The sequence below is a fragment of the Prosopis cineraria genome, unplaced genomic scaffold, assembly GCF_029017545.1.
Source record: "Prosopis cineraria cultivar Desert tree isolate PC_DT_omini unplaced genomic scaffold, ASM2901754v1 PC5, whole genome shotgun sequence".
In the NCBI taxonomy this organism is placed as follows: domain Eukaryota; kingdom Viridiplantae; phylum Streptophyta; class Magnoliopsida; order Fabales; family Fabaceae; genus Prosopis; species Prosopis cineraria.
The window spans coordinates 5,436,137-5,461,618 of record NW_026555336.1 but is presented as its reverse complement, the minus strand read 5'-3'; the positions used below and the strand labels follow the sequence as shown (position 1 = coordinate 5,461,618).

The following is a 25,482-nucleotide window of genomic DNA, read 5'->3' as shown; positions in this document are numbered from 1 at the left end:
TTGTGCATTTTGTTAAGCCTAGCCTGCTGATAAAGTAGAATCGTGTGGACTTTTAGTTGAGAATATATAAACCTTATGTTGTGCATAGTGGATATTGTGTTGTGCATTGTTTGCTTACTTGTGTATTTTGTCAAGCCTAGCCTATTGATAAAGTAGAATTTTATAGACTTTTAGTTGAAAATAATGAACCTTATATTGTGCATAGTAGATATTGTATTTTGCATTGTTTACCTATTTGTGTATTTTGTTAAGCCTAGCCTACTGATAAAGTAGAATCATATGAACTTTTAGTTGAGAATATATGAACCTTATGTTGTGCATAGTGGATATTGTGTTGTGCATTGTTTGCTTACTTGTGTATTTTATCAAGCCTAGCCTATTGATAAAGTAGAATTTATAAACTTTTATTTGAAAATAAATGAACTTTATATTATGCATAATTGTGTATAGTGGATATTGTGTTGTGCATTGTTTGCTTACTGTGTATTTTGTCAAGCCTAGCCTATTGATAAAGTAGAATTTTATAGACTTTTAGTTGAAAATAAATGAACCTTATATTGTGCATAGTAGATATTGTATTTTGCATTGTTTACCTATTTGTGTATTTTGTTAAGCCTAGCCTACTGATAAAGTAGAATCATATGAACTTTTAGTTGAGAATATATGAACCTTATGTTGTGCATAGTGGATATTGTGTTGTGCATTGTTTGCTTACTTGTGTATTTTGTCAAGCCTAGCCTATTGATAAGTAGAATTTTATAAACTTTTATTTGAAATAAATGAACTTTATATTATGCATAATAGATATTGTATTATGTATTGTTTACCTATTTGTGCATTTGTTAAGCTTAGCCTACTGATAAAGTAGAATTGTATAAACTTTTAGTTGAGAATATATGAACCTTATGTTGTGCATAGTGGATATTGTGTTGTGCATTGTTTGCTTACTTTGGTATTTTTCAAACCTAACCTATTGATAAAGTAGAATCTTATGAATTTTTAGTTGAAAATAAATGAATCTTATATTGTGCATAGTGAATATTGTATCATGCGTTATTTGCCTAACTTCAGTATTTTGTTAACCCTAGCATAATGATAAATTGGAATTACATGGACTTTCAGGTGAAAAATATATCACAACTTTTTTTTTGCAATTGTCTTTAACTAGCTGTCCTCTCAGGAGGCTACGAACAAGAAGGATAGAGTTTTCTAATATAAGAAAATTTATCATTGTTCAAGATGTAGGAGGGCTGGAAATAGTCGCAAGACATGCAAGAATCCTAACGCAGCATGAGAAGTGGTTACATTGTACTTCTTTAGTGTACACAAGTAACTATAATTATGTATATGAAAACATTTCTAAATAATATTTTTTGGATAAGTGAGAATCACAAAAAATTTTTGTTTGTATTTGTAAAAGTAACTGTTAGATATTTTGGATATAGTTGCTAACTTTTTGTATATATTAGACTTGAAATATTGTGTCAAATTTCATGTGGGTACTTGTTAGTACCTAGGCTAATACCAACATGAAATTATTCATATATGATGTAATTGTCCTTCTTAATATTGAAAATGCATAGACTTTTGTTGAGCATGTGTGGACATCGTCTTGTGCATAGTGGATGTTGTGTCGTGCATGGTTTGCCTAACATCATTTTGTTATAGTCTAAGCTAGTGAAATACTGAAAATGTATGATTTTTTAGCACACGTGGACATCGTATTATGCATAGTGGATATTGTATCATGCATGATTTGCCTAGTCATTTTTGCTAAAGCCAAGGCTAGTTAACTACTTGAAATACATGGACTTTCTGTTGAGATGCGTGGATATTGTCTTGTGCATAGTAGATATTATATCGTGAATGATCTATTTCGTTGTTTTGAGAGTTCAAGCAAGTTTTGAATTTAAATCAAACAAAGGGCAAAATCGTATTTTTGGTCTCAAGAAAATTGGCAATAAGGGCCTTAAGGCCTGTAGAGTAATATCAGATTCATTTAAGCTCAAATTGCAATAAAGTCTATTCTTAAAGCCCTTAATGCCATTCCCCCTTGAAATTATGCTGAATCTGGAAAGGGCGTGGCTTTTGATTAGGCACCCAAATTCATCAAATTATAAAATATTAATGGACAATTGTTTAAATTATCTGACATTAAATTTTTTTAAATGATTTTGGAATGAAACAATAAAATAAAAGTGAAAAACAAAATTGCTTTGCCTTTTGGGGGTGGGGAGGGAGGGGAGAAGCTCCATAAAAATTCTCCCGCTTTAGCTAGTCTCAACATTTTAAAGCCCTAAATTCAATGAAGTATTTATGGGCAGAAAGTAAAAACATATATGCTCTCTCCATTTAAAAATGTAAAATATTTTTAACTGAATTTTATCTTCTATTAAAATAGTTACTTACTTTTAAACTAATCCTATTTTCTATAATTTATTTCTATTAAACACCCTATAATAAATATAAAGTCATTTATCAATAAGGCACTTTTAAAAAAATGTAATAATTACACCTCAAAAGACTAAAAATATTTTATATTTTTGAATAAAAAATATTTCTTAAAAAATTCCTTACATTTTTTTATGAAGAAAATATATTCTATTATTATTATTATTATAAAAAACCAAGGTACTGAAAACTGGACCGGTCATTGAACAGTCAAGCCAACAGGTTACAAGTTATTGATTAATCTCAGTTAAATTGGGAGTCAACCCAGAGGGCAAACCGATCATGATTAAAATAATATAATTTAATAAAAAAGACATCAATTATAAAAATATTCAATCAAATTCAAGATTAGTCTCTAAAACAAGATACAAATACAACAATAATTATAGAATTATAACCACTTAAAAATCTAACAATAATAAAATACAACTTTCTAAATATTCATCCTATAACTACAATTTGCAACCCTTCAATCATTAAAAAATTCAAAACCAATCATCACTAACACTAAAATTATCAACAATGACAGTCATAATTTATAAATACTAAGCAACAGTTAGACAAATGAGCAGCAACAAATAATGAAAGATTAAAATAATTAAGACACAATTAATTTAAAAAAAATACCGAATCTTTTAAATTCAAACTTACAATTAAAGCCTTCTATTTGAAGTTTAAATTACAAACAGTGAAATGTAATTTAATTGTCTTGCCCTCCATTGCCTTACTTTTTTAATTTTCAAACTGAATTTTTATTTTATTTAGTTTTTACAATTTTAAAAAAGAAAAATTAAAAAAATGACCCAACTGACCCAACAACCTAGCTTTTGATTATCTCAGGTTGGCCTCGGGTCAATTGGGTCACATTGAGTCAGTAGATAGCCGGTTTAAGTGAAAATCTAGACTGAAAAAGAAACCAAATCACCAATTCACAGGCTAAACTGGTCAGTCTGGTCTAGGTTTTTATACTATTATATTAACCAAGAGCCATCCAAGTACATACATGTGTCCTATTATTTGCTGCAATTAATTTATCATTCTCGATCTGGCCTGGAGCATAATGTTCGTTATGGTGTGGTCCAGGAAATAAATTTAAGATCAGAAATTAGGCATTTGTTTGGCCTTTTCTCAAAGAATAATTTTGCAGAGAGAAACCTCATCTAGGTTGGATAACTTTGGTAATGAAATAATCCTAACTTGACATATACTGTAAGTTTTTTTAAAAAAAAAAATTCAAATCATCATATTCATGGCTTTTCTTTTTTGCACGACTTCACATAATTTAGAATTAAGAATTAGAAATCGAAATGCATAAATTTGTCAACTCCATCTTCGCCAATTGTATTCAAACTCTATTCTTGTGATCAAAATCATCCTTTAGATTACTTTTACAGTGAAGAAGAGACCATACTCCAGGACTAGAGTATTTGTGAGATTCAAGTGAATCAAGCGTGGCAGAATAAGATTCCATAAACTATGGAGTGCTTGTCTAGTTTATTTTCTACTCCTCTTACTTCTATTCTCCTGTTTCTTGACCCTCAGATCTGATTTTTGATCTTAATTAAAATGTGAACCCTTAAACAAGAGTGCGCGCGCGTGTAATTACATGATATTTGATGAATCCAAATACACTCAAAAGTACTTCTCTGAGTATGAATTGGGACATATCTTTAGAGATACGTGAGATTCCGGATTTCGTGCATATAGCGATTTAAATATTTAGAGGTTTCTCTCCTAAATGATGTTACTTCAATTTTGGCTTCACGTATGGACGTGGATGTATCGTACATGGTGGAGGCCAGTCGTACAACAGCTTTAAGCCAGCCGCAGTCACAGAAAGGGCGAACATTCAAAAGAAGACGATGTACGTTCGTGCCTGCAATCATGTCAACAAAGGAGACATGAAATGAAATTCTGATTCAATGACGGCTACTGAACGCAATGGTACCATGTTAGTGGCCTGAAGCATCACTCGATCTGTATTTGTTCAATGTATTTGTAGCTTCCTCACCTCTGTTTTTAACCAGCGACTATTGTTATTACTTTCTCAGTAACCCCGGAATTTTTGTCAGTTTTTAAGATTTTTCGTCCCTGTAGTCGATTTTCAGATCGAAGGCCTAGGTTATATCAATTGATCTTTTTAATTAAAGATTAAGATTTAGCCTAGATGATAATATGTTGATTGTGCCTCTGGTAGTCTGGTCGCTGCTTATTGATCCCTCAACGGGATGATAAATATGTTGCTGCTGCTTTGTTCTATCTGATTCTCTAACATTCTACTATTTTAGTCACTGATGGAATATTCTATCAATTTATTAGGCGGAATCATGAATATTTCAAATCAGAAAAATCCTTGAGCAGGGAAAAAAAAAAGGCTTTAGATTTCTCTATCCATGGAGACTTGGATTTTAACGCTAACAACAGCATGGCACATCATGCGCGCGTCTCTCCATTCTCATGTAACTTACCTTTCTTAATACTCAAAAAGCTTTTAATATTGTTTAATCTTTGAAGTTACCGTTTAACTTGTATTCGAACTCAGATGCTTCACCTTGCTTCTTTGTTTGACGTCAATTAAATGAAATGGACGCTTTCGCAGTTGAAAATTTATCGATCTTACCTTCACAAATAGTGTGCTAGCCTCGTCTCCACTTTCTATCTGTGGTCCCTCTTTCGTCATACTTTATGGGGTTTGTTAATTTCCACAAATAGCAAGGATAAAGGGTATTGCGTTACATGAATCTGCACTTGCACAGAAAAGAAAATAAGATCGAAATGATTAGTAATTGCCATGGCTTTACAGCTGTCCTTGATATTGTCTTCTTGTAATTTACTCTGTGATTGCTTAGCATCCATTCATTTTAGAGTCAAATGCCAGCTCTTGTTTTGATCAATAAAAGGTCGTTCCTATTTTGTGTGGTCAGTCTTGGATGTGATTGTACGCAATATTCTACGTTTGGTTATCTAATTTTCTTGCATTTTCGTCGCTAGTCTCATCAGTTTCGGTGTCCGTTGATGTACCAGCCGATGATCTTAAGGCTTATTTTCCGTTACTAGCTTATTGCCCATTTGGTTTTTTTTATGTAAGTTTCAGGTTGATTTTTATTATTACCTAGCTGCTTGATTGAGTTTGCAGTAATTATCATTAGTATAAACATATCGAAACTCTCTGGATGATTTATCTTTCAGAAATTGCCATTTTAAGCGTTCTCGTGAAAACGACATTTGGTGTGGATGGTTATCGAAATTTCAATAAAATAAAAAATCTGTTGTGTTTTATTATCACAAAAAATTGTGAGTGAGGACCAGTAGTATCCGATTTCTTGGACAAGTTGCAGTCCCGGATGTCTTCCCAATACGGACGCAAATTCTCTGTCCTACCTTGTAGGTCCTGATGTGGATGATCCCTCTACTGGGCATTCAATAACTCCATTTTTGTTCGGTTATAGTCAGATAAGAAAACCTCTTATAAATTTCAATGTCATTGGCTTCTTCCATGTTGGGGCTTGCTTTCAGAGTCTAGCACTGTACATAACCTTTTTGAAGTTCTGTGGGAATTTTCTGACCTTAGGCCATGAAAACAAAGAGAGGAAAACGCTCCGAGGTGTGATTTAATGCACTTTTGAAACTTACCTTTACTTGGTTGTTTGTGTTTATGAAACCTAGGGTGCTTGAAACTTCCTATTTTAATTTCATTGCAGCCATTTTGGCCTTCCATTGTGATGAAGAAATGGTTAAATATAAAGCCCAAGGTGTACGATTTTAGTGAAGATGAAGTGGAGACTGAAACAGAGAGTGAAGATGATGGTGAGCTCTGAGTTCTGCTCTAATTTTTTGCAGGCTAACTTGATCATATTCTTATATTTTTCCTTTATTTCGTTCGGAAATTTCATCCAGCTTACTCCCTTAAAGACTCAAGAATGTATGTGCGAGAAGACATTCCGCATAGAAGGCAAGAGAGTCAATCCATACTTCCAAGTCAAAAGCAAACGTCAGGTAACATCTGATTCTGATTCTAGTTCCTTTTCAATAATCTAGTTCCTTTCCTTTTAGGGGAGAAATAATAAATATTAATTTCATGTTTGAAACTGTGTGCCTCTACGGGGTCTTTTATCTTATCTCCTTGCATTGCTTACTCTGGATTCTCTAGTTATAAGATTATTTACATTATTTATAATTATAATGGTAGCTTGTTATAACTCAAACATCTAGAGATAGCAGCTCATTGCAGTTAGCATGACTTAGTTTGTATCGAGAGTCAAAATTGGCCAACTTATGCTTGGGAATTTCATGTTTCCATTAAATATAATAATATGAAGGGAAAAGGACTTCCAAGGTAATATAGCATATTGGAAGGCTGTTATGCTTTGATGGAGAGAAAAGTGAGGGGGGAGAGAAAAGTAGGAAGGAAAATAATTTTTTTTTCCTGCTTGGCTGCAGAGAAAAAAGTGGAGAGGGGAGAAAAGTGAAAGAAAAATAACATATGAGACCCACATATTTTTACCTTCAACTTTTCTCTCCAAATATAGAGAGATTTTGAAAAGAAAATTTCACTTTCAAATTTACCCATCAATTTTTTTGTAACTATCCCTTGCTTTCCTTTATTTTTATTATGATATCTATAGTGTGTTTACATTTTGATCATGAACTTTTATTAAACAAGCAATATATTTAATTTTTAGACTAATTAAACAAATAATAATTCTAAATTTTCAAAATAATTTTCAGTTAAGTACCTTATATTTGATTGTAGTTTCAAATTTTAAGATTGTTATGTATTAAAATAATTTTTAATTATGTTCTTGTTCAGTCAATAACATATGATAAAAATTATTATATATATAATATGTTAAAATATTAAATTTTATTATATAAATATTTTTACAAATAATAAGGTTATTGTTGTATTCATATAAAATTAATAATTTTTCTCAGTCAGCTAAGCGTAATGAGAAAAAATTGTATCCCTCCCATTTTTTCTTCTCTTTATTTTTTCTCCTCCCATTTTCTCTCCTTTCTATTTTCCTCTGCAAGCCAAGCACAGCATAAGCATTTTTTTTCAATATGCATTTTTTTTACCTTGTATTTTTCAATATACTCTCTCCAATCTTATTTGTAGGACACTTTCTAGAAAAAAATTTTGGTCTAAAATGTAAGACACTTTATAATAATTAAATCACTTTTTTTAATTTTATCATTTTTGATTAGCGTGAAGGTATTTAATATAATTGTATTATTATTTAAAGTCAAAAGTAAAGATGAAAATACATCTCTTTTTTTTTTATATGATATTAAGAGGGGAAAAAAAAGCTAACTTTTTTAAAGATGTATAAAATAGTTAAAAGTGTTCTATAATAAGGATCACAGAAAATATGTTAAAGCAAGCAAGGAGCATATGAACCCGTATGACTATAGGCAACCAGTGTGATTAATTTTCTGAATTTCAAGAGATTAAATGTTTATTACACCTGATGAGTTTAGACTTTAGAGTGTTATAATCAAAGACAGTTCTGATTTCAGATACATCTTCCAAGGGCAACAAGAGGAGACACCGAAGAGGAAAGTCAGAAACTATGCGAGTTCAGTACATAAATACAAAGGAAGTGAGGTGTGCCGGTTATCTGGTTACAATACCATGTCATACCCGACACAATAATTTACCGATAAAACTAACGAAATACACCATCAAATCTGGTTATTTTACAGAGTAGCAATTGGCACTTGGAATGTCGCTGGAAGATTTCCACGGGAGGATCTTGAGATTGATGTCTGGCTTTGTACCGAAGAACCAGCAGATATTTACATTCTTGGGTAACTTGTTTCTCAAGTTGCTTCGCCCTTCACCATTTTTGCTTTGTTGTTTTTTATTTGCCAAAAGTAAATGAAAATAAATATTTAAAATTTTCTTCTTGAAAATCTCATCAACTTAATTCTTCATCTGCACCCATTTTATACATCAATGACAATTGTATGTTAACAAAATTTTGAAGTAGCACATGTTACTTATCATCTATATTGAGAGGTTATATGGGGATTTTCTCTTACTATCTTGCTGATGATAAAGTAGTTGGATTTTCCTATTGGTTAACTATACTAAGTAAAACTAATTAATAATGTTAGGATTTTTAACGAACCACCTATAAGTTGTAGGGACTCTAGGCGTATGCTGGTTTGTGTGTAACTGTACGGTTCTAACCATGGCCTTGTCAATTAAAAAAAAAAAAAAGAAAGAAAGAAAAAGTAAACTAATAAAGAGCGTCTTTTCTTCATCTTATCTGGTTTTGTATTACTTTGCATTGCTAGCTATTTACTGGATCAGTCTATGAAAGAGACCTGCCAGTGCAATGTTCGACATACACGTCAAGAAGAAAGTGGATACTCAGCATTCTGTAAGCCCAATGGTTTTTAATTGAGATATTAAATCACATTGGAATCATCTCAGAGAATGGATTTAAATGGTCCAAAGTTATGCTTCCACACATCTAACCTACTGCTTATTAAGCCTGATAGATTGAGTTGTTTGTAGACAGCCTTAATTGCAGTTACTACAATTTTAAGATTCCACATCTCTAATATGGTTGTGAAATTCGTCTTCTGAGGATGTTCATTTTTTGACAGTTTCCAGGAAGTTGTCCCATTGAATGCGGGAAACGTTCTGGGAGCCGAGGATAATACACCCATCTCAAAATGGGAGGCAATTATTAGAAGAACTCTGAACAAATATTCAGAACCAGAAAGTAAGTACAAATGCCTCAGTGCTCCTGCTTCCCCGGTACAAAATACATATATAGGAACTGTTGACAGTTCTGAGCAGGAACAGCAAGAACTGAAAGAAGTACTATTTGAGATAGACCAGAATCTTGAGTCATATGAAATGTGTGGCATTGATCATCAGACTAAATTTGATTGGCCTGAACGTCCATTAGATGCAGTCCCCCAAATAGTTGTTAATTCAGATTCAAAATTGCGAAAAGTGCTAAGCAGCTCAGCAAGAATTGGATTTAACGAGGGAGAGAATGATTTAGTGTATGGCAATGGAATGGAACGTTCACGCCACAGTTCTGAAAACCTTTGTTCGATGTGGAATGTGCAGCAACTCATTCCCGAAGTGGTCGATTCCCTATCTAATGCCTGTGACACGATTTCCAATGAAGAAAATGACACTCTTGATGAATTTCCAAGGAAACTAGAGGATAATAGCATATACACAATGAAATCGTCATGTCTTAAGTATGTAAGGATTGTTAGCAAACAGATGGTAGGGATTCATGTATCAGTTTGGGCACAGAGTAGTCTAAGAAAGTACGTTAATAACTTGAAAGTTTCCCCTGTTGGAGTTGGCCTTATGGGCTACATGGGAAACAAGGTATGCATTACTCAAACTCTCACTAGAGTATGAACACACACACACAAACCGGAGGGGCAAAGTGCATCTCACGAGTAAGAATGCTTGTTTTTTAATCATATATTCCTTCAAGATCATGAATGCATGCAAAGTGCATCTTGTTCATCCATAATTCATGTCGCTTGATCTGGTTTCGACTCGGAAATGCACTACGAGATAGAAATAGTGGAAAATCACACTCAGACAGCATGTGTTTGCTATAATTCATCATTAATAGTTTTCTTTTGTTTCTTTCTTTGTTTTCGGTCATAAGCGTGAATAGTGTACTATCATGATATGGATGCGTTTTTAGAATCTAGTATTTGGAGGGAAATCCTGTTGAGTGGGGTTATAACTGAATTTAACAGAAGAAAGTACATCTAGGGCAAAATGTCTCATTTGAAATCTAATTCTCCTTTCAACAGTCAAATTTTCTGGTTCGGGGATTTAAATTATCGTATCAATATGTGGGATGAGGAGGTGAGAAAACTGGTGGCTCTGAAGAAATGGGATGAACTGATGAAGAATGACCAGGTGAGACTCACGAAACCTCGACTCTGCATAATATGAGTCATGCGCGTGATTTCACATAAGTCTAAAGCTGAAGGACAGTTCCCTTGCAATTTTTTTTGTTTTTATGTTTGTCGGCATAGTTTTCTTGCAATTGACCTTATATTCTTGACATATTTGTAATATGATTTGAATTAGATTTAGATAAAGTCGTTCTAGGTATCCAACTCTCAAATGTGAGGGATAACAAGATATCTACTACGTTTTCGTGGAGTCTACCATTTAAGCAAGATTTACTACTCTAGCAGCTAAAGAGCGTTTGTCTATTTTTCAAAGGCTAAAATATGCAAATTCCCCTCAATTTTAAATCATTGCACAGAACCCTCTCGTTGTTAAGGATATTAAAAAGAAAACAAGAAATATTAAAAGTTATCCTGACTTAAAATTTTCATGATAATTTATCGATGTGAAAAGAAATTTAATTTCAATTATTTATATTTAAAATATTTAAATTAAACTATGATCATATTTCATATTTTAATTATCTAATTATATATTTTTAATAATCATTTATTACTAAAACTAAATTGTTACGAGCTTATACATTTTTTATAAGTTTAATTAAAGTGGCTAGTGGCAAGTTTGACAACCTTTCTCTTTACCAACATGTAATGTAGGGTAAAGACTAAAGAGGGAAATTTGACATAAAAATTTAATAATTTAACTTATACATAAAATTAAAAAAAAAAAATTCTGTCCTATAAATGGGACAGGAGGGATATAATGTTTTCTTTTCTGTAGCTGCTTTTATGTCTAAATTAGACGATTCTACTTATTTGTATCCTATTTTCTGAAGGGTTAGAAGTTTCCGCACAGAATTTTCTAATTTCTTGGTCTCTCTGCAGCTAAGCAAAGAACTGCGAAGTGGGCATGTATTCGATGGATGGAAAGAGGGATTGATAAACTTCCCACCCACTTATAAATATGAGATTAATTCAAATAGATATGTTGGTGATAACCCAAAAGGAAAGAAGAGATCCCCAGCTTGGTACCAAAAAAATACTAGACTCTCATTATCCTTTTACTTTCAAACTTTGAATATATCATAAATATGTATTTATTCTTGTAACTGTAGAAAATCCATATAGATGTGCAAGGGGGTGGGATGTGGGTTAGAAAAAGTAATTCTAGATTTCACCAATGCAGGTGTGATCGTATATTGTGGCGAGGTAGAGGAATACGACAACTTTCATACGGGCGCGCTGAAATAAACCTTTCAGATCATCGACCAGTTAGTTCTATCTTCTCTGTTGAAGTTGAAGTATTTGACCATCGCAAGCTCCGGAGAGCTCTTAATTTCACTTGAGCAAACGTATACCCTGAGGTTTTTCCTCGATGAAGTTGGGGATTTGTGACACTCTTACTGCGGATATGCTTCACCTTTCTTTGATAGAAACATTGGTTCACACCAAACAGGTTTCCAGTCAAACATGAGAAACCCTTCTCTATGAAGAAGCCCACTGTTCAGATGAGTTTTTTTTTATTCCAAAACACAAAAACAGCAATGATCACTTAAATATGTACTCGCGCGTGATTTTCCTCCGGTGAAGACAGTAGGATGCAAGATTCAAAAGCAATAATTCCGATGCTTGGGCTGTCTGCCTCGGCAATAATTCCGACAGGGAGCTTGAAGCCGAAAGCACAAGGACGCACAATGTAGGCTTTCTTAATTGGGCTGTTTCCCTCAGTTCTTGTAAAGCCCTTTACTGTCAGCAAAATTTTTACACAAGCTATACATTAGAATGGATACTTGCTACCATTCTATTTTTGTTTGGAAGTTATTCCCATGTTCAGCTGTTTTAGTACGCCTTCCGGACAGATTTTGCCTTGACAGGAGCAGATTTTACACTTCAATGCTCTCTCTATAAGCTTGTTCTAATGCAAACATTTCATATTGAATTTGTTATAATCACCTCTTTTCTCAATACCTCAAGGGTGTTAAAATCATTACCAATAGACTTCTAAAAATGTACTATTAAATTTGTTGACCGACGGACCATTGTCACTTGCTATTCCAATGAAAAATATGAATAACTAATCAACTGTAATTCACTGCCAAAATACTATGCTATGAATAATAATTAATCGGATTAAATAATTGGGTAATATCCGAAGCCATCTAGGTATGGAACAGGAGAAGAAGCGTTCCCTACCCTCAAACTAATTCGTGTTAATATGCGCCTTTGTCTGAACCAGAATGGTGTCGTGTTTCACCTTCTGGTTATTCTAAGGCGATGGCAGCACATGGAATTACAACTTTCACTGTCCATCGGGGAAACCGGAAACTATATTCCAGTTCCTGCATTCAGATAATAAAATCATGCCAAATAATGCAACTTTAAATTAGAAATAGAACTTATTAGATCCCTTCAATGAATATAGATGAGTTCTGAATAGAATGTTAAAGGCTGCTTGAGGGGCAACTAAGGCGAGAAAAACAGAGCCCCTTCAAAAGGCCTCTAAAAGGGTCCAATCATCCAAAACGGATGACTCGGACTTGTTTTATGTGTGCCTCCTAACTAAACCACAAATGAAATCTCAACGTCAAATTCATGTGGCTACTCAAAGAGGCAGCAAAAAACACCATACCTATCAAAGTATCAACACAAGTATACAAACAAAAGTTCTGTCATCATCAAGATTATAACACAGTGTGACATAACTAGGGGCTAACAAATAGACCTTGTAATCTAACAAGAGACTATGCAGCCATTTAAATTGAAATGGGGTACTTTAGATGAGACAACCATATAGGAAAGAATGAAGAAAATAAAATTCAGCTGCTGAAGAAGAAATCCATTAATGGTGCATAGCTGAAAACCTTTAAATAAGAGCACCTTCACTTACTTGCTATATGCGGGTTAATTAAGATCCAAGTAGCATTAATCATTAATAAACTAATCTAAGAGACCGAAATAATGATATAACACAAACAAGTAAATCACTATTATTACAAAAAACTAAGGAGAGATTGAATAAAAAAAATTCATGCAGAGGGTAGAATATCAGACATTCCTCACTTCACTGGCAGACGTCTTTTTGGAAAAGAGAAAACAGAACACTGACCAACGCAAATTCAAGCATATAGATATTAAAAAAAAAAGCAATCAAAATAAAAAATCATCAATGTAAGAAGCAATCAGCAAAACAAAACAATGATGGCTATGAAGTTACGAGCATCAGGTCTCCAAGGTGAGATAGCATCAATGGTTATTCAGACGCAAATTACCCATTTGTTAAGTTTAAGATTCATCACGCGCCCGTAATTTTTTTTCCATTTTAAATTACAAAATCCATGCATGTTAGGTATTAATCCTCAACAGCTGAATTTTACGTCTCCCAAAAAAAAAATCTAGACCTGATATCAAGAGGGAGGGAGGGGCTACAGACGATGAAAAGAAGATCCTGGAGGGAATAAAAGTAGCGATCAGAACCTGTCGGGATTCATTGTGACATCACACTAATATCAGTGGATTGACAGACAAATGAATTGCTATAATCACTTCGCTTTTCCCCCACAATCAAACCTACTTAATCTACAAAACCATATGAAGGATCGATTTCGAGGAAAATATTGAGCCCGGAGCTTCTTAGTGGATGCATCCGCCATCAGCGACGAGATCTGATCAGATCCGCCTCAGGCACAATTGCTTCATCATAGACTCAATTTTTTCTCTTAAGTTTTGAATCAGCCCTCCAGAGGAAGGGAAAATGAACTCACCAAATCACAAGAAAATACTTAAAACTACAAGAGTAACACTAACAGATTAGCCTTTCGTTACCAGCGATTACGGTGACAGCGGCATGTTCCCGGCAATTTATAGATACAGCGTAGGGTTATTCACCAGAAAATTTAGGGTTCGGAGCGTTTGCTTGTTTTTTTTTTTTTTTTTTCTTGTGGGGAAAAAATTGCATACGGGAGACATACAAAGCTTGACCCAAAGCGGCCTATCTTAGGCCCAAGTATCCTCAATAAATAAACAAATTTAAGTTATTAAAATTTGACCAACCCATAGGTTTACAATATATTAAATTTTATATAAATTATTTTTTATTTATTTTATTGTAGTTATAAACTAGACATGTTAAATTTTAGCAATTTAAATTTATTTGTTATTTTTTAATTAAAATTTATATGTCGACAAGTAGTAATACCAAGGATTAGGTGGTACAATTAAAAAGTGAGAAGTAAGATATTTTCAAGCAAAATCTTTTGAATAAAGAAATTTGGGAATCTCAGGGAAGTGCTAACATCATATGGAAGGATATGGCTAAAAAAATACGGGAGGTTGCAAAAGTAGTTTTGGGAGAATCGAAAGGTTTTGGTCCGAGAGATAAGGAGTCTTGGTGGTGGAATAATAGTGTACAGGACAAAATCAAGTATAAGAAGAACTGTTTTAAAGCCATATATTTGTGTAACAATGAAAAAAATTGGGAGAGGTACCGTATAGCTAAGAAAGAAACTAAGAGAGCTGTGGGTGAAGCTTGTTCTAAAGCTTTTGAAGAATTTTATAAGAACCTTGAGACGAAGGAAGGAGAGCAAAATATTTATAAGATTGCCAAGAGTAGGGAAAGAAAATCAAGAGATCTAGAACAGGTAAGGTGTATTAAGGATGAAGAGGGAAGAATTTTAATTACAGATGATGAAATTAAAAATAGATGGGAGACTTACTTTTCTAAACTTTTCAATGATGGAGAGGATTCATCTAGTAACTTGGAGGATTTAGTAACCGGTGAAGGAGAACAAAATTTGCCATTCTATCGAATAATACGTGATAAGGAGGTAAAGGAAGCTCTTAAGAAAATGGCAAATGGCAGAGCCAACGGACCTGATTGTATATCTATCGAAGCGTGGAAATGTTTAGGTGAAGAAGGGGTGAGATAGTTAACTAAGTTATTTAATGTGATTTTACGGTCCAAGAAAATGCCTGATGAGTGGAGGAGAAGTATATTAATTCCTATTTATAAAAATAAAGGAGATATTCAGAATTGTACTAACTATAGAGGGATTAAACTCATGAGCCACACAATGAAATTGTAGGAGAAAGTAATTGAGCACAGGTTGAGATTGGAGACAAGTATTTCTGAGAATCAATTTGGTTTTATGCTAGGTAGATCAACTACAGAGGCGATTTATCTACTAAGGGGATTAATGGAAAAGTATCGTTGTAAAGATAAAGATCTACACATAGTTTTTATTGATTTGGAAAAAGCTTATGACCGTATACCAAGAGAAGTGCTTTGGAAAGCGTTGGAAAAAAAGGGAGTATGGATTGCTTATATTAAAGCCATACAAGATATGTATGAGGGGGTAAAAACTAGTATAAGAACGCCTAGTGGTCAAACAAAGGATTTTCCTATAAAGATTGGACTACATCAGGGATCATCTCTGAGTCCTTATTTGTTCAACTTGATTTTAAATGTTTTGACGGAACATATTCAAGAGGAAATCCCGAAATGTATACTCTTCACGGATGATATAGTTTTTATAGCAAAGACAAGAGAAGAGGTTAATTGCAAACTTGAGTTATAGAGGAGAACATTGGAGTCGAAAGGTTTTCGTCTGAGTAGAAGTAAGACGGAATATTTATATTGTAAATTTGGTAAAGGACTATTCGACAATAATTTGGAAGTGAAATTGGAAGATCAAATTATACCTCAAGTGAAAAAGTTTAGATATTTGGGAGCCATTATTCAAAATGATGGCGAAATCAGTGGAGATATTTCACATAGAATTCAAGCTGGGTGGTTTAATTGGAGAAAAGTTAAAGGAGTTATTTGTGACCATAAGGTGCCTAATAAACTTAAAGGAAAGTTTTATTGCACTGCTATCAGACCGGCAATGTTATATAGTAGTGAATGTTGGGCTCTAACAGGACAGCAAGAGCATAAAGTTGGAGTAACAGAGATGAGAATGTTACGATGGATGTGCGGACATACACGTAAAGATAAAATTCGAAATGAGCACATACGCGAAAAAGTGAGGGTGGCACCTATTGAGGAAAAAATGGTAGAAAATCGGTTGAGATGGTTTGGGCATGTACAAAGAAGACCAAGGGAGGCACCAGTGAGAAGAGTGGAACATATAACTTTGAGTCCGATTAAGAGAGGTAGAGGAAGGCCTAAGAGAACACTCTTGGAAGTTGTTAAACGTGATCTCTTAATTAATAATATTTCTAAAAGCTTGATAAACGATAAAGCACAATGGCGTCTTGCAATCCATGTAGCCGACCCTACCTAGTGGGATAAAGGCTTGTTGTTGTTGTTGTTGTTGTTTTTTATTATTATAATAATTGTTTTATAGATGATATGAGGAGAAGAAAATGAAAAAGACGGATGAGGAAAGGATCCATATAAGGTCATACTTACCAAGTAATTTTTAGATTAAAGCATCGGGGCCACATACAAAGGTTATTTTTTAATTTAGTTTATAATAAAATTATTTTTTCAGTTTTTTTTTCAACATATGAAATATTTTTATTTAATTCCTTACAAAATTGAATTGTTAATTTTTTTTCTTATATATAAGTACTTGTTAATTATTTTAAAATAATAAGAAAACCATAGCTTTGGATCCCTGCACTTTATGAGTTTTTGTTATAAGTTTCTATATTTTTTTTAGTATTTTAGGTCTCTACACTTTTATTTTTTTAATATTCTAAATCCCTACACTTTTTTTTAATATTTTAGGTCCCTATACTTTATTCAAAAAAAAACAAAAGTATAGAAATTTAAAACATTAAAAAAAGTGCAAGGACATAACAAAATGCAGAATCTCAAAGTTATATTTTCTCAAGATAATATCTATAGCAAGATGTGGAAGTTGAGATTGCAAATTTAATTGTTTCAAACAAAATTACTCAAGGAAAGTAAGAAATTAATTTATATTATTATAATATTGAACTTTATTTTTTAAAAAAATAAGGTTTATAGGCCCGCCTTTGAATACTTTAAATAAGGGCTAAATTTCAAAAAATGATTAATTTTAAAGAAACCAAACTTATGGGCCTGAACCTATAAGGGCCAAGTATACATGAACTCAACTAACTTATTTCCTAACTCTATCAATCTTTTTCAAACTTTTTTAAGTGTTTTGCAAAAGGAAATGAGTACATGTTAGACATGAGTAAAACTATTTAAAACAAAATTACATGATCAAGAAACAATCTATGAGAACCCATAACCAAGAAAATGGTGCGATGATAATACAAGAAATTTTAGACTTGTATTTGAATGGAATACAACAAATTGTTATTCTAAAAAAGAATGATAGGTTAAAAAAATGAGAATAAAGTGAAACACATAAGAATATAAGTGGCTATTATACAAAAGTTAGATTATTAAAAATTTCCTTGTACTTTACATTAAAAGTCACATTTGTGGGATTTTCCATCTACCTCAAGAACTAACATTCAACATTTGCCTACTTTGCACTTAAGATATAATAACATATAGTTGATCATGTGTAAAAATTAGTCTTGGTAAGTATAGTTTAACACTAAGCAAGCCTTGATATTGACTTTTGTTTGTAGTCATGGCAAAGGACAATAAAATAAGAAATTGTCTTTGTAAAGGGTAAATGGTAGTTAAGAGGCTAAAAGTGACATGTCAATTATTGGAATGTAGACCTTTATTCCAACATTTGATCTTGAAATTTTTTTTTGCACTTCAAAAACATGCTTTTCATTTTAAGAAACAATTATATATGTGCCATTACAAAGACCCAAGGACTTGTTAATATTTCTCAAATTAAGGTATAATAGGAGCTCCAATCTTAAGCTTCAATGCATGACTTGTTAAACCAAACATTGATATTCAGTTTAGAAACTAAGTAGAATATATGTTGTCTATTGGTTAGTGCTCCCATCTTTCTTACACACACAATTTGAGCTTAAATACAACACATCATTTCAAAGAATAATGAATAGCATATATTTATTGACCTTATTCATTATTGACAATGTGGGTACTGATATGGCCTCATCTTTGAAATAAGATTGGTCATTGAGATGATCAATAAAATTTGAATTTGTAAATTCAACGATACAATTTATTGGTTTGCATGAACATCTTACTAAGATGTTGTCCATAATGGTGATCTCTACCTATAACATCTTAAAAATTTAAACTTAATTAAATGAGCTTAATTAAGGTAATTAAGTTTATTGATGTGGTGTGAAACTAGAGGGTCCAATTAGTATGATTGATTGTGATTTCAATCCTAACTACATATCCAAAGTGACATCAGGTTGCTCGGATGCAAAAAAGCAAGAAAATCTAAAGGATGTGATTTTGTGCCATACATTATGGCTTGTGGTTCATCTACCACGACGCATGTATGCCAACCAACTTGGGATAAACCTTTTTATGCCATGTGCCACAATGTATAATCATTTTTCTGCAAAAATAAGAGTGTTCTACAACTCAAAAAATAGACAAAAAAGGGAGAAAATGAAGAGAAGCACGAGGAGCTCTAGTAGAGCTTAGAGGATTCAAGCATTTGGAGTATTATAGAGCTTCTAAATATTAGAGGTAAGATTTTTAAGCTCTTTCCCTCTCTTCCTCTTGCATTTTTATAATGTTAGGAGTTAGGGTTTAGTTAGAAAAGATTATTTTTAGTCGATAGAGACTATGAGTTCAAACCCATTGACTCATATAGAGTTAATGGGAGCTAATTGAGCTATTTAAAGCTAACATTTATGACTCCATGTGTTTTTTTCTGTTAGGAGCCATAAATTATTCAATAGGCTAGCCCCCAAGAGGGGGTGAATTGGATAACAGTTAATAATTTTCAAAAACTTAAAGAGTGAAAAACTTGAATGACAAGGAAAGAGATGAAACATGTAAGATTTATCTTGGTTCAGCCCAAACTTGGCCTACATACAGTCCTTAATATTACACTTGAGATTTTCACTAAAATCACAAGTTTCAATGGATGCTTGCCACCACAGTATAACTTACAAAATTTAATTTGTCTTGAATTAACAACAATCCTTGCTACAATCCAGCAAGTTGTTGCAAACACCTAAAATTTTTTTTTAAAGATTTCAAAAGAGTAAGTTAATTTTTCATAAAAAAAAAACTTTCCTAAAGCGTAGATAGATTATAAATGAAAGCTTATAAGCTTGTGAGAGCTTTTTCACAATCCTTTTCAAGAATGATAAATGATTGTTAAATGTTTAGCACAATTTGAAAGCTTTTTGAATGCTTAGATAAGGAAAAGTTCGCTCAGGGATCAAAAATTTTTTTTTTAGACTTGAATTGTATCACATATATAGTTTTGGCAATTGACGGTCCATTAAAACAGAGTTACTAGCCATTAATGTCATTTCTTACGTGCAACCTTATATATCACGCATGAAATGGCTTATATCAAAGTTTTAGATATGCATATGTGACAATTCAAGTGTAAATCTTAAGGTATCTCATGTCTTGGAGTAAATGAATATGCAACCTATTCTATGTGATAAAACTTATGTGTGACCCTCATGCTCTCACACGTGATTTGGTTGGTAAATAGCCAAAACTAGTTCTGTGTAATAAAACTCACATGTGGCCAACTTGTCCTCACGCGTGATTTGGCTAATAGAATGATAAGGCTAAATTTGTGTAATAGAACTTGCATAAAACCAACATGCTCTCACATGTGATTTAGCTGGAAGAATGCTCAAGCAATTCTATATAACAAAATTCATGTGGAAATAATAGACAATCATAGGTGGAATGGCTTATTTCAAACTCAGACCATTCGAGAAGACAAATCAAGTGTGAAACACAACAATACTCATGTGTGAAATGACAAGTTGCAAAACTTAAACCATTATGAAATACATATCACGTGTGGAAATAATATGCACTCAAGTAAGTTTTGCATGATCGAGAGATATGGTACAATGAATCACAAATCACGTAAGTGTATAAGCTAAACTAGGCTTGAGATGATTTAAGACTCAATTTGGCAAGATGTGTTTAAAAGGACTAATGACAAATCACATGTGGTTACCTTCTACTCTCACACGTGAAATAGTTCTTGACAAAATGCAATGAAACACAACTTGACAATTTTGGTGTGTAGATTATAGGGTTGCTTGCATGATTTAGAACACAGGAGTAATGTCAAGGCATCACACAAATACAAGTAATAAATCTGGCATGGATCACTGTCTAATTTATGCGTGAAACATAAGTTGGTGTGCCTAACATGATAAATCTTGCTAGTGACCATACTAAATCACCCATGATTCTATAATCAATGAAAACACTCAACTTCTATAAACCATTACAAGGTAAAATGACATAACTTGTAAGTTTGAATGTACAAAGATGAGTCTTATCATGCATAATTGAGACTTATGAGCTAAAGAGGATGCATTCATTTTATTAATAATGATATGTGATTAAACTCTCAAAGTTTTCATATTGAATCAAGAGAATTAAATAACTTATCCTATAAATCTTCATCTTCTCTTAAATCTTCATTTTCTTGAGATTTTATCTTGACCTATGATTCTTTATTTATTTGCACACATAACGAACACCTCTTCTCTTAGTTTTAAAATTATCAAAACACATGATGCAACAATCTCTCCCTTTTTTATGATGACAAAACCTTAAGATTAAGGTTCTTAGTTCTGTTCAATGTAAGGTTCCCCCTTAATCAAATATGAGAGTATAAAAATTGAAAGTGTAAAAAAATTAATCTAGAAATCAACATCTTGAAGACATGAAAGAATAACTTGGAATAGTTTATTGATAAAAGATAAAGTACAAGACATAATAGAACAGTTTATCAATGAAAAATACAAAACTTTAAGTACAGGTTCTTCTTTCTAAGCCTATGTTCTACCACAACTCTCCCAAGATATGTGTAAATTGTGAATAGTGAATTGTGAAATGAGTGTTCAAATTTTGATTGAGAAATAATTTGATTGTGAAACCAAAGCTCATACCTAGAGTTATGAGAAAGCTCTGTGTAAATAGCTAGATTACCTTAATTGGACATCGGATGGAGAAACGGAGTATGTCAAAAGTTTGCCCCAGTTGTTGTTATATGATAGTAATAATGCTATCAAAATCGTGTAATATGTTGTGGCCTATGGCACAAAGGCATACAAGCTGTGAAGCACACCTCTTCTTCACACTGTTTGATTGTTTCCAACTTATATGAAAATGTGTTGATTTTTTTTTAGATCCCATGCTTTCACATGTGTCTACTAACCTTAATTTTGAATGACAAAGGTTTAGTGTAATGTTTTAAATTGGCACAACTTGAAATTTTTGTTTTGTAAAACTTATACCTTTGGTAATTTGTTGGGATAATCCCTTGATTATCTTGAAATTTGAATTAATTACAAAATTGTAAGGGAGACTTTAAACTACCTCCCCCTATCATCCACTCTAATTATCTCATCTCTTATGAAAATATTCTAATGTGCAAACCTGTTTAGCTCATTACACATTTTAGATGAATTTGTTAACAATGATCTTATATTCTTAGTTAATGTTATCAACTTGTAATCCTTTAATAAGTATGATATGTTTATGAATACAATCCTCATGTGTACTTCTAGGTATAATTGAAAAGATTTAGCGAATCCCAAAAATTAGTGAGAACATTGTATTTATCTCACAATCAATTCAAATTATCCTTAAATTCAATCAAACATTAACAAGGATGAGTTCCCTTATCCTTATTTATTTTTTTAAAATAATTATGATTTTTATTTCTAATTATATAATTGTAAATGTTGTCTCGTGCTATTTTAGACTATCCTATAAAACATAATGGATTGAGTTTCTCTCTTGATATTTCCTTCTTGCTCTCCCTTTTGCATTCACATGGATAGTTAGGTTTGACATAGAATATAACAAGCCTTATCTTATTATGTGGTGTTGGCTAAATAGATTACACAATACTTGCTATTGTGCTTGATTAACAACTAAGCCCACTAGTAGACCTAAGACCCTAGGCCAAAGGGGAAAGTTTTATTTAAATATATATTAATAATTGAAAAATAATTTAATAATGAAAAAATTAATCAATAATTACATATCTTATAAATTTTATCTATGATGATTTTATGTTGTAGAATGATTGATCAATTAGTTTATTGTTATTTAAGACTCAAATAGGATTAAAATTTAGGGTTAAAGAGCATTTTTCCTTATCTCTCCTTTGAGGAGTACTGGATTACAGAGGAAGATTTTTGCTCCTCTAGAAAATAATTTGGGAAAAATACCCCACTTATTAGTACAGGGTGTCTAGCACTCTTCAAAAAAAAATACACTTCAAGGTATCCAATACTCCTAGAAAAAGAGTTTAAAGATAAATTAGCACCAAAGAATATGCTACATCAATAGAAAATGGAAGAGTTAGTGAATCATTAATGGAGGGAGATTTTTGATCCTCTAGAAAATGATTCGAGGGAAAAAATGCCCCACTGTGTCTAATGCTCTTTAAAGCAAAGTATAGGAGAAAAATATACTTTAACCCTTAAAATTTAAAATATCAAAATGTAAGGGGTGCAAATTAAATATAAAAATTGGTTTATTAATATGTAAATTTTCATGGTGAGGGGGCATATGCCCACCCTCAGTAAAGCTTTACCATTGACCAAGCCTTTAACTGTATTATTAATCAAAAGGTTTTGTTCAACAATTTTTTTGAGTATCCTTATTGGTCTTTCTCTATTTCTCTTCATAAGGAACAAGACTATTTGTTTCACTCTTCTCACTAATACTTCTCATGTCATTAACCAATCTTAAACAATTTTTTATTATCATTCCCTAATAGATATCATGTTTATTTTTATTTTTTGTATATATTCATTAGGAATTTTATCTTTCCATATATGCCCATACATCAATCTCGATTTGAAAAAAAATACAAAAATAAAAAAAAGCTTTCCTATATGAATGCATGAAAAATGCCAGGAACAAGGTGGGCATAGGGTATCTCCATTTTGTTATTCTTCTTTCCCCTTCTATTTATTCAAAACAATGTCATTTAGATTAGTGGTGAAATCTCCATCATCCATTTATATTTGTGATCTTGATCGCCCACACTCACATCATGTCTCATGATATCTAAAGAAAAGTTCTCCCTCTTGGCACCGCTATCTATCTTCCCCGCTAATTCAATGTTAGCATGTTTAATTACTAGAGCATGGTAAGAACTATAACATCCTAATTTTTAATCAAGAAATGAATTAGGAACTTGAGGATTTGATAATAGGATTCAAAATTTACTTTAAGGTAAAATTTAAAAATAAAAATACATTTGAGGTTATTTGAGGATAATGATATATTTAAGCAATTAATTATGAGTTTTATTGGGCCAAAAACAAAGTAGAAGGGTTAGATAGGATCCAAAATATGCAATTGGGCCAAACTAAGCTCAAAAAGGGTAGAATTAGGTTTTTAAAGGTTGACTGTGCTCGAATGAGCATAGCACAGAGCTCAACCATGCACGAACAGGGTGCAAAACACAGGCATTTCTATGCATAGAAGGGTTTTAAAATGTTTAAAAGGGTTTTAAAGTTTGTGATGTTTTTGGACCTTTGGATAGCTTTGGAAGGGAGCTAAAATGGTGTATGGGTCAATTGGACTCAAGTGGGTGGCCAAATAGCATATGGCATTTGTTGTGCCATGTGGCGCGGTATATACACCTTGCGTCGTGGCGTATGGGCAATTTTTAGGTTAAATCATATATGAGTTGTGTCTGATTTCAGAACAAGAAAGGAAGATGACTTATGATCTATTAGAGCTTGATCTTGAGAGCCATTTAGAGGCATTTTGGGTAAGATTCATCTTTGGATAAACTTCCTATATATCCCCTCCCTCATTATGTAAAATTTCTAAGTGTTTGGGGTAATGTGGGACTTGATTTCAAGTTTCTTAGATTGTAACCAAACACATTGCCTTAATTAAGGTCATGGAGAGTTAAATTAAGTTTCTTAGCCTTAGTTTATGGATTTTGTAGTAATTTAAAATTTTTTATTAAGGCCTGGAAGAACTCTAAGTAAAATTTGAGAGTTTTGGAATAATGTTAGTAAAGATTTGAGCTTTTTTAAGTGTTTAAATGCTAAATGGGATTAATGAAGTGTATTGGTAGAGTTGATAGTGATATAGTGAAATTTTAGAAGTAATGGGTACCCAAAATTATGCTAAAAAGAAGTTAATTATAGTGAAAATTGATGATTAAATGTTTAATCTTATAGTTTAAATTTTGATCGAGCCCGTTAAGCTAGTAGACACATGTAAAGCGAAGATTTACCACGATAACCCTTTTTGTGGCAAAAGAGTTAAGGTAATTGAATTATCTAAACTCTCTATTTATGTATTTGGATGGTTTTATGTTAATTGCAAAAGCTATTATTATGATTTTGAACTAACATAGTATTAATATGAAATTATAACTTAGAAATTTTATGTGAAGTGGAATTAATAGTTATGTTTTATATAATTATGGTTTTGAAGGTTTTACGCTAAATCCTATGTTCATGTACATGTACTTGCAAAATTGTATGGTTTATAGTGGAAATGATCATCTGAGTGTAAATTATATGTCTATGGCCATGTGTAAAATTGTTGAGCATATGTTTGACGTGATCATTATGAAAGGGTGAGGGTTCACCCTAGTGTTGTATTTGAAAATATTATTTAAAAATTCATATAGTATACTAGCACCATGAAAGCCTTGGTGCATAGTTTTATATTTGTTTAAAAGTTTCAGTACTATTTGAGATAGATTGGGCATACGACACTTCGAGTATTTATAGAAAGGGGGAATCTGTGGTCTATAGTAGGTGAAGGCACTTTTAGTCGGGGCTGCCTCCTATGATTGGTGAGCTTTAGCCAATCCAGTCACATGGATTCGATTCTATTGAATTGTCAGCTTATAAATTCAGTTAGAGAAAATAAGGAAGATGTAAGGTAGTGTGTTGATGATGCATTGTATAGTCATACATTTGTATGTATTTTGATATACATATTTACAGAATATCTATTTAACTACTACTTCACATACTGTGTGCCATATGCCATGGCATGCACCACATGAACCATGGCATGTGGCA

General features: G+C 32.5%; 1 protein-coding gene and 4 non-coding genes across 5 annotated transcripts; 1 reads left to right on the top strand and 4 right to left on the bottom strand.

The window, feature by feature from the left end:
* The first annotated feature begins 3,871 nt into the window (after window positions 1–3,871).
* On the top strand, window positions 3,872–12,210 carry LOC129311496 (type I inositol polyphosphate 5-phosphatase 2-like). The gene is made up of 10 exons (XM_054953826.1): window positions 3,872–4,402; window positions 4,771–4,910; window positions 6,153–6,258; window positions 6,349–6,447; window positions 7,960–8,059; window positions 8,158–8,262; window positions 9,070–9,847; window positions 10,220–10,369; window positions 11,251–11,393; window positions 11,552–12,210. The coding sequence occupies exons 2-10, from the start codon at window positions 4,845–4,847 to the stop codon at window positions 11,709–11,711; spliced, it is 1,707 nt and encodes a 568-aa protein (XP_054809801.1). The 5' UTR covers window positions 3,872–4,402; window positions 4,771–4,844; the 3' UTR covers window positions 11,712–12,210.
* Window positions 12,211–12,508: 298 nt separating this feature from the next.
* LOC129312236 (small nucleolar RNA snoR138) lies at window positions 12,509–12,641 on the bottom strand. Its single transcript, XR_008593485.1, has one exon. It is a non-coding gene; the product is annotated as a small nucleolar RNA snoR138 (small nucleolar RNA).
* A 160-nt stretch (window positions 12,642–12,801) lies between these two features.
* LOC129312234 (small nucleolar RNA U19) lies at window positions 12,802–12,935 on the bottom strand. Its single transcript, XR_008593483.1, has one exon. It is a non-coding gene; the product is annotated as a small nucleolar RNA U19 (small nucleolar RNA).
* Window positions 12,936–13,576: 641 nt separating this feature from the next.
* LOC129312233 (small nucleolar RNA Z101) lies at window positions 13,577–13,670 on the bottom strand. Its single transcript, XR_008593482.1, has one exon. It is a non-coding gene; the product is annotated as a small nucleolar RNA Z101 (small nucleolar RNA).
* Window positions 13,671–13,828: 158 nt separating this feature from the next.
* Window positions 13,829–13,913, bottom strand: LOC129312235 (small nucleolar RNA snoR14). The gene has a single exon (XR_008593484.1). It is a non-coding gene; the product is annotated as a small nucleolar RNA snoR14 (small nucleolar RNA).
* Between the last annotated feature and the right edge of the window lie 11,569 nt (window positions 13,914–25,482).

Bases quoted from the DNA above. Each gene is read 5' to 3' on its own strand.
- LOC129311496 (XM_054953826.1), top strand. From the start codon at position 4,845: ATGGAGACTTGGATTTTAACGCTAACAACAGCATGGCACATCATGCGC. The intron at 8,263-9,069 runs GTAACTTGTTTC...ATTTTTTGACAG, and splicing joins GCAGATATTTACATTCTTGG to TTTCCAGGAAGTTGTCCCAT. The intron at 9,848-10,219 runs TGAACACACACA...AAGTACATCTAG, and splicing joins CTCAAACTCTCACTAGAGTA to GGCAAAATGTCTCATTTGAA.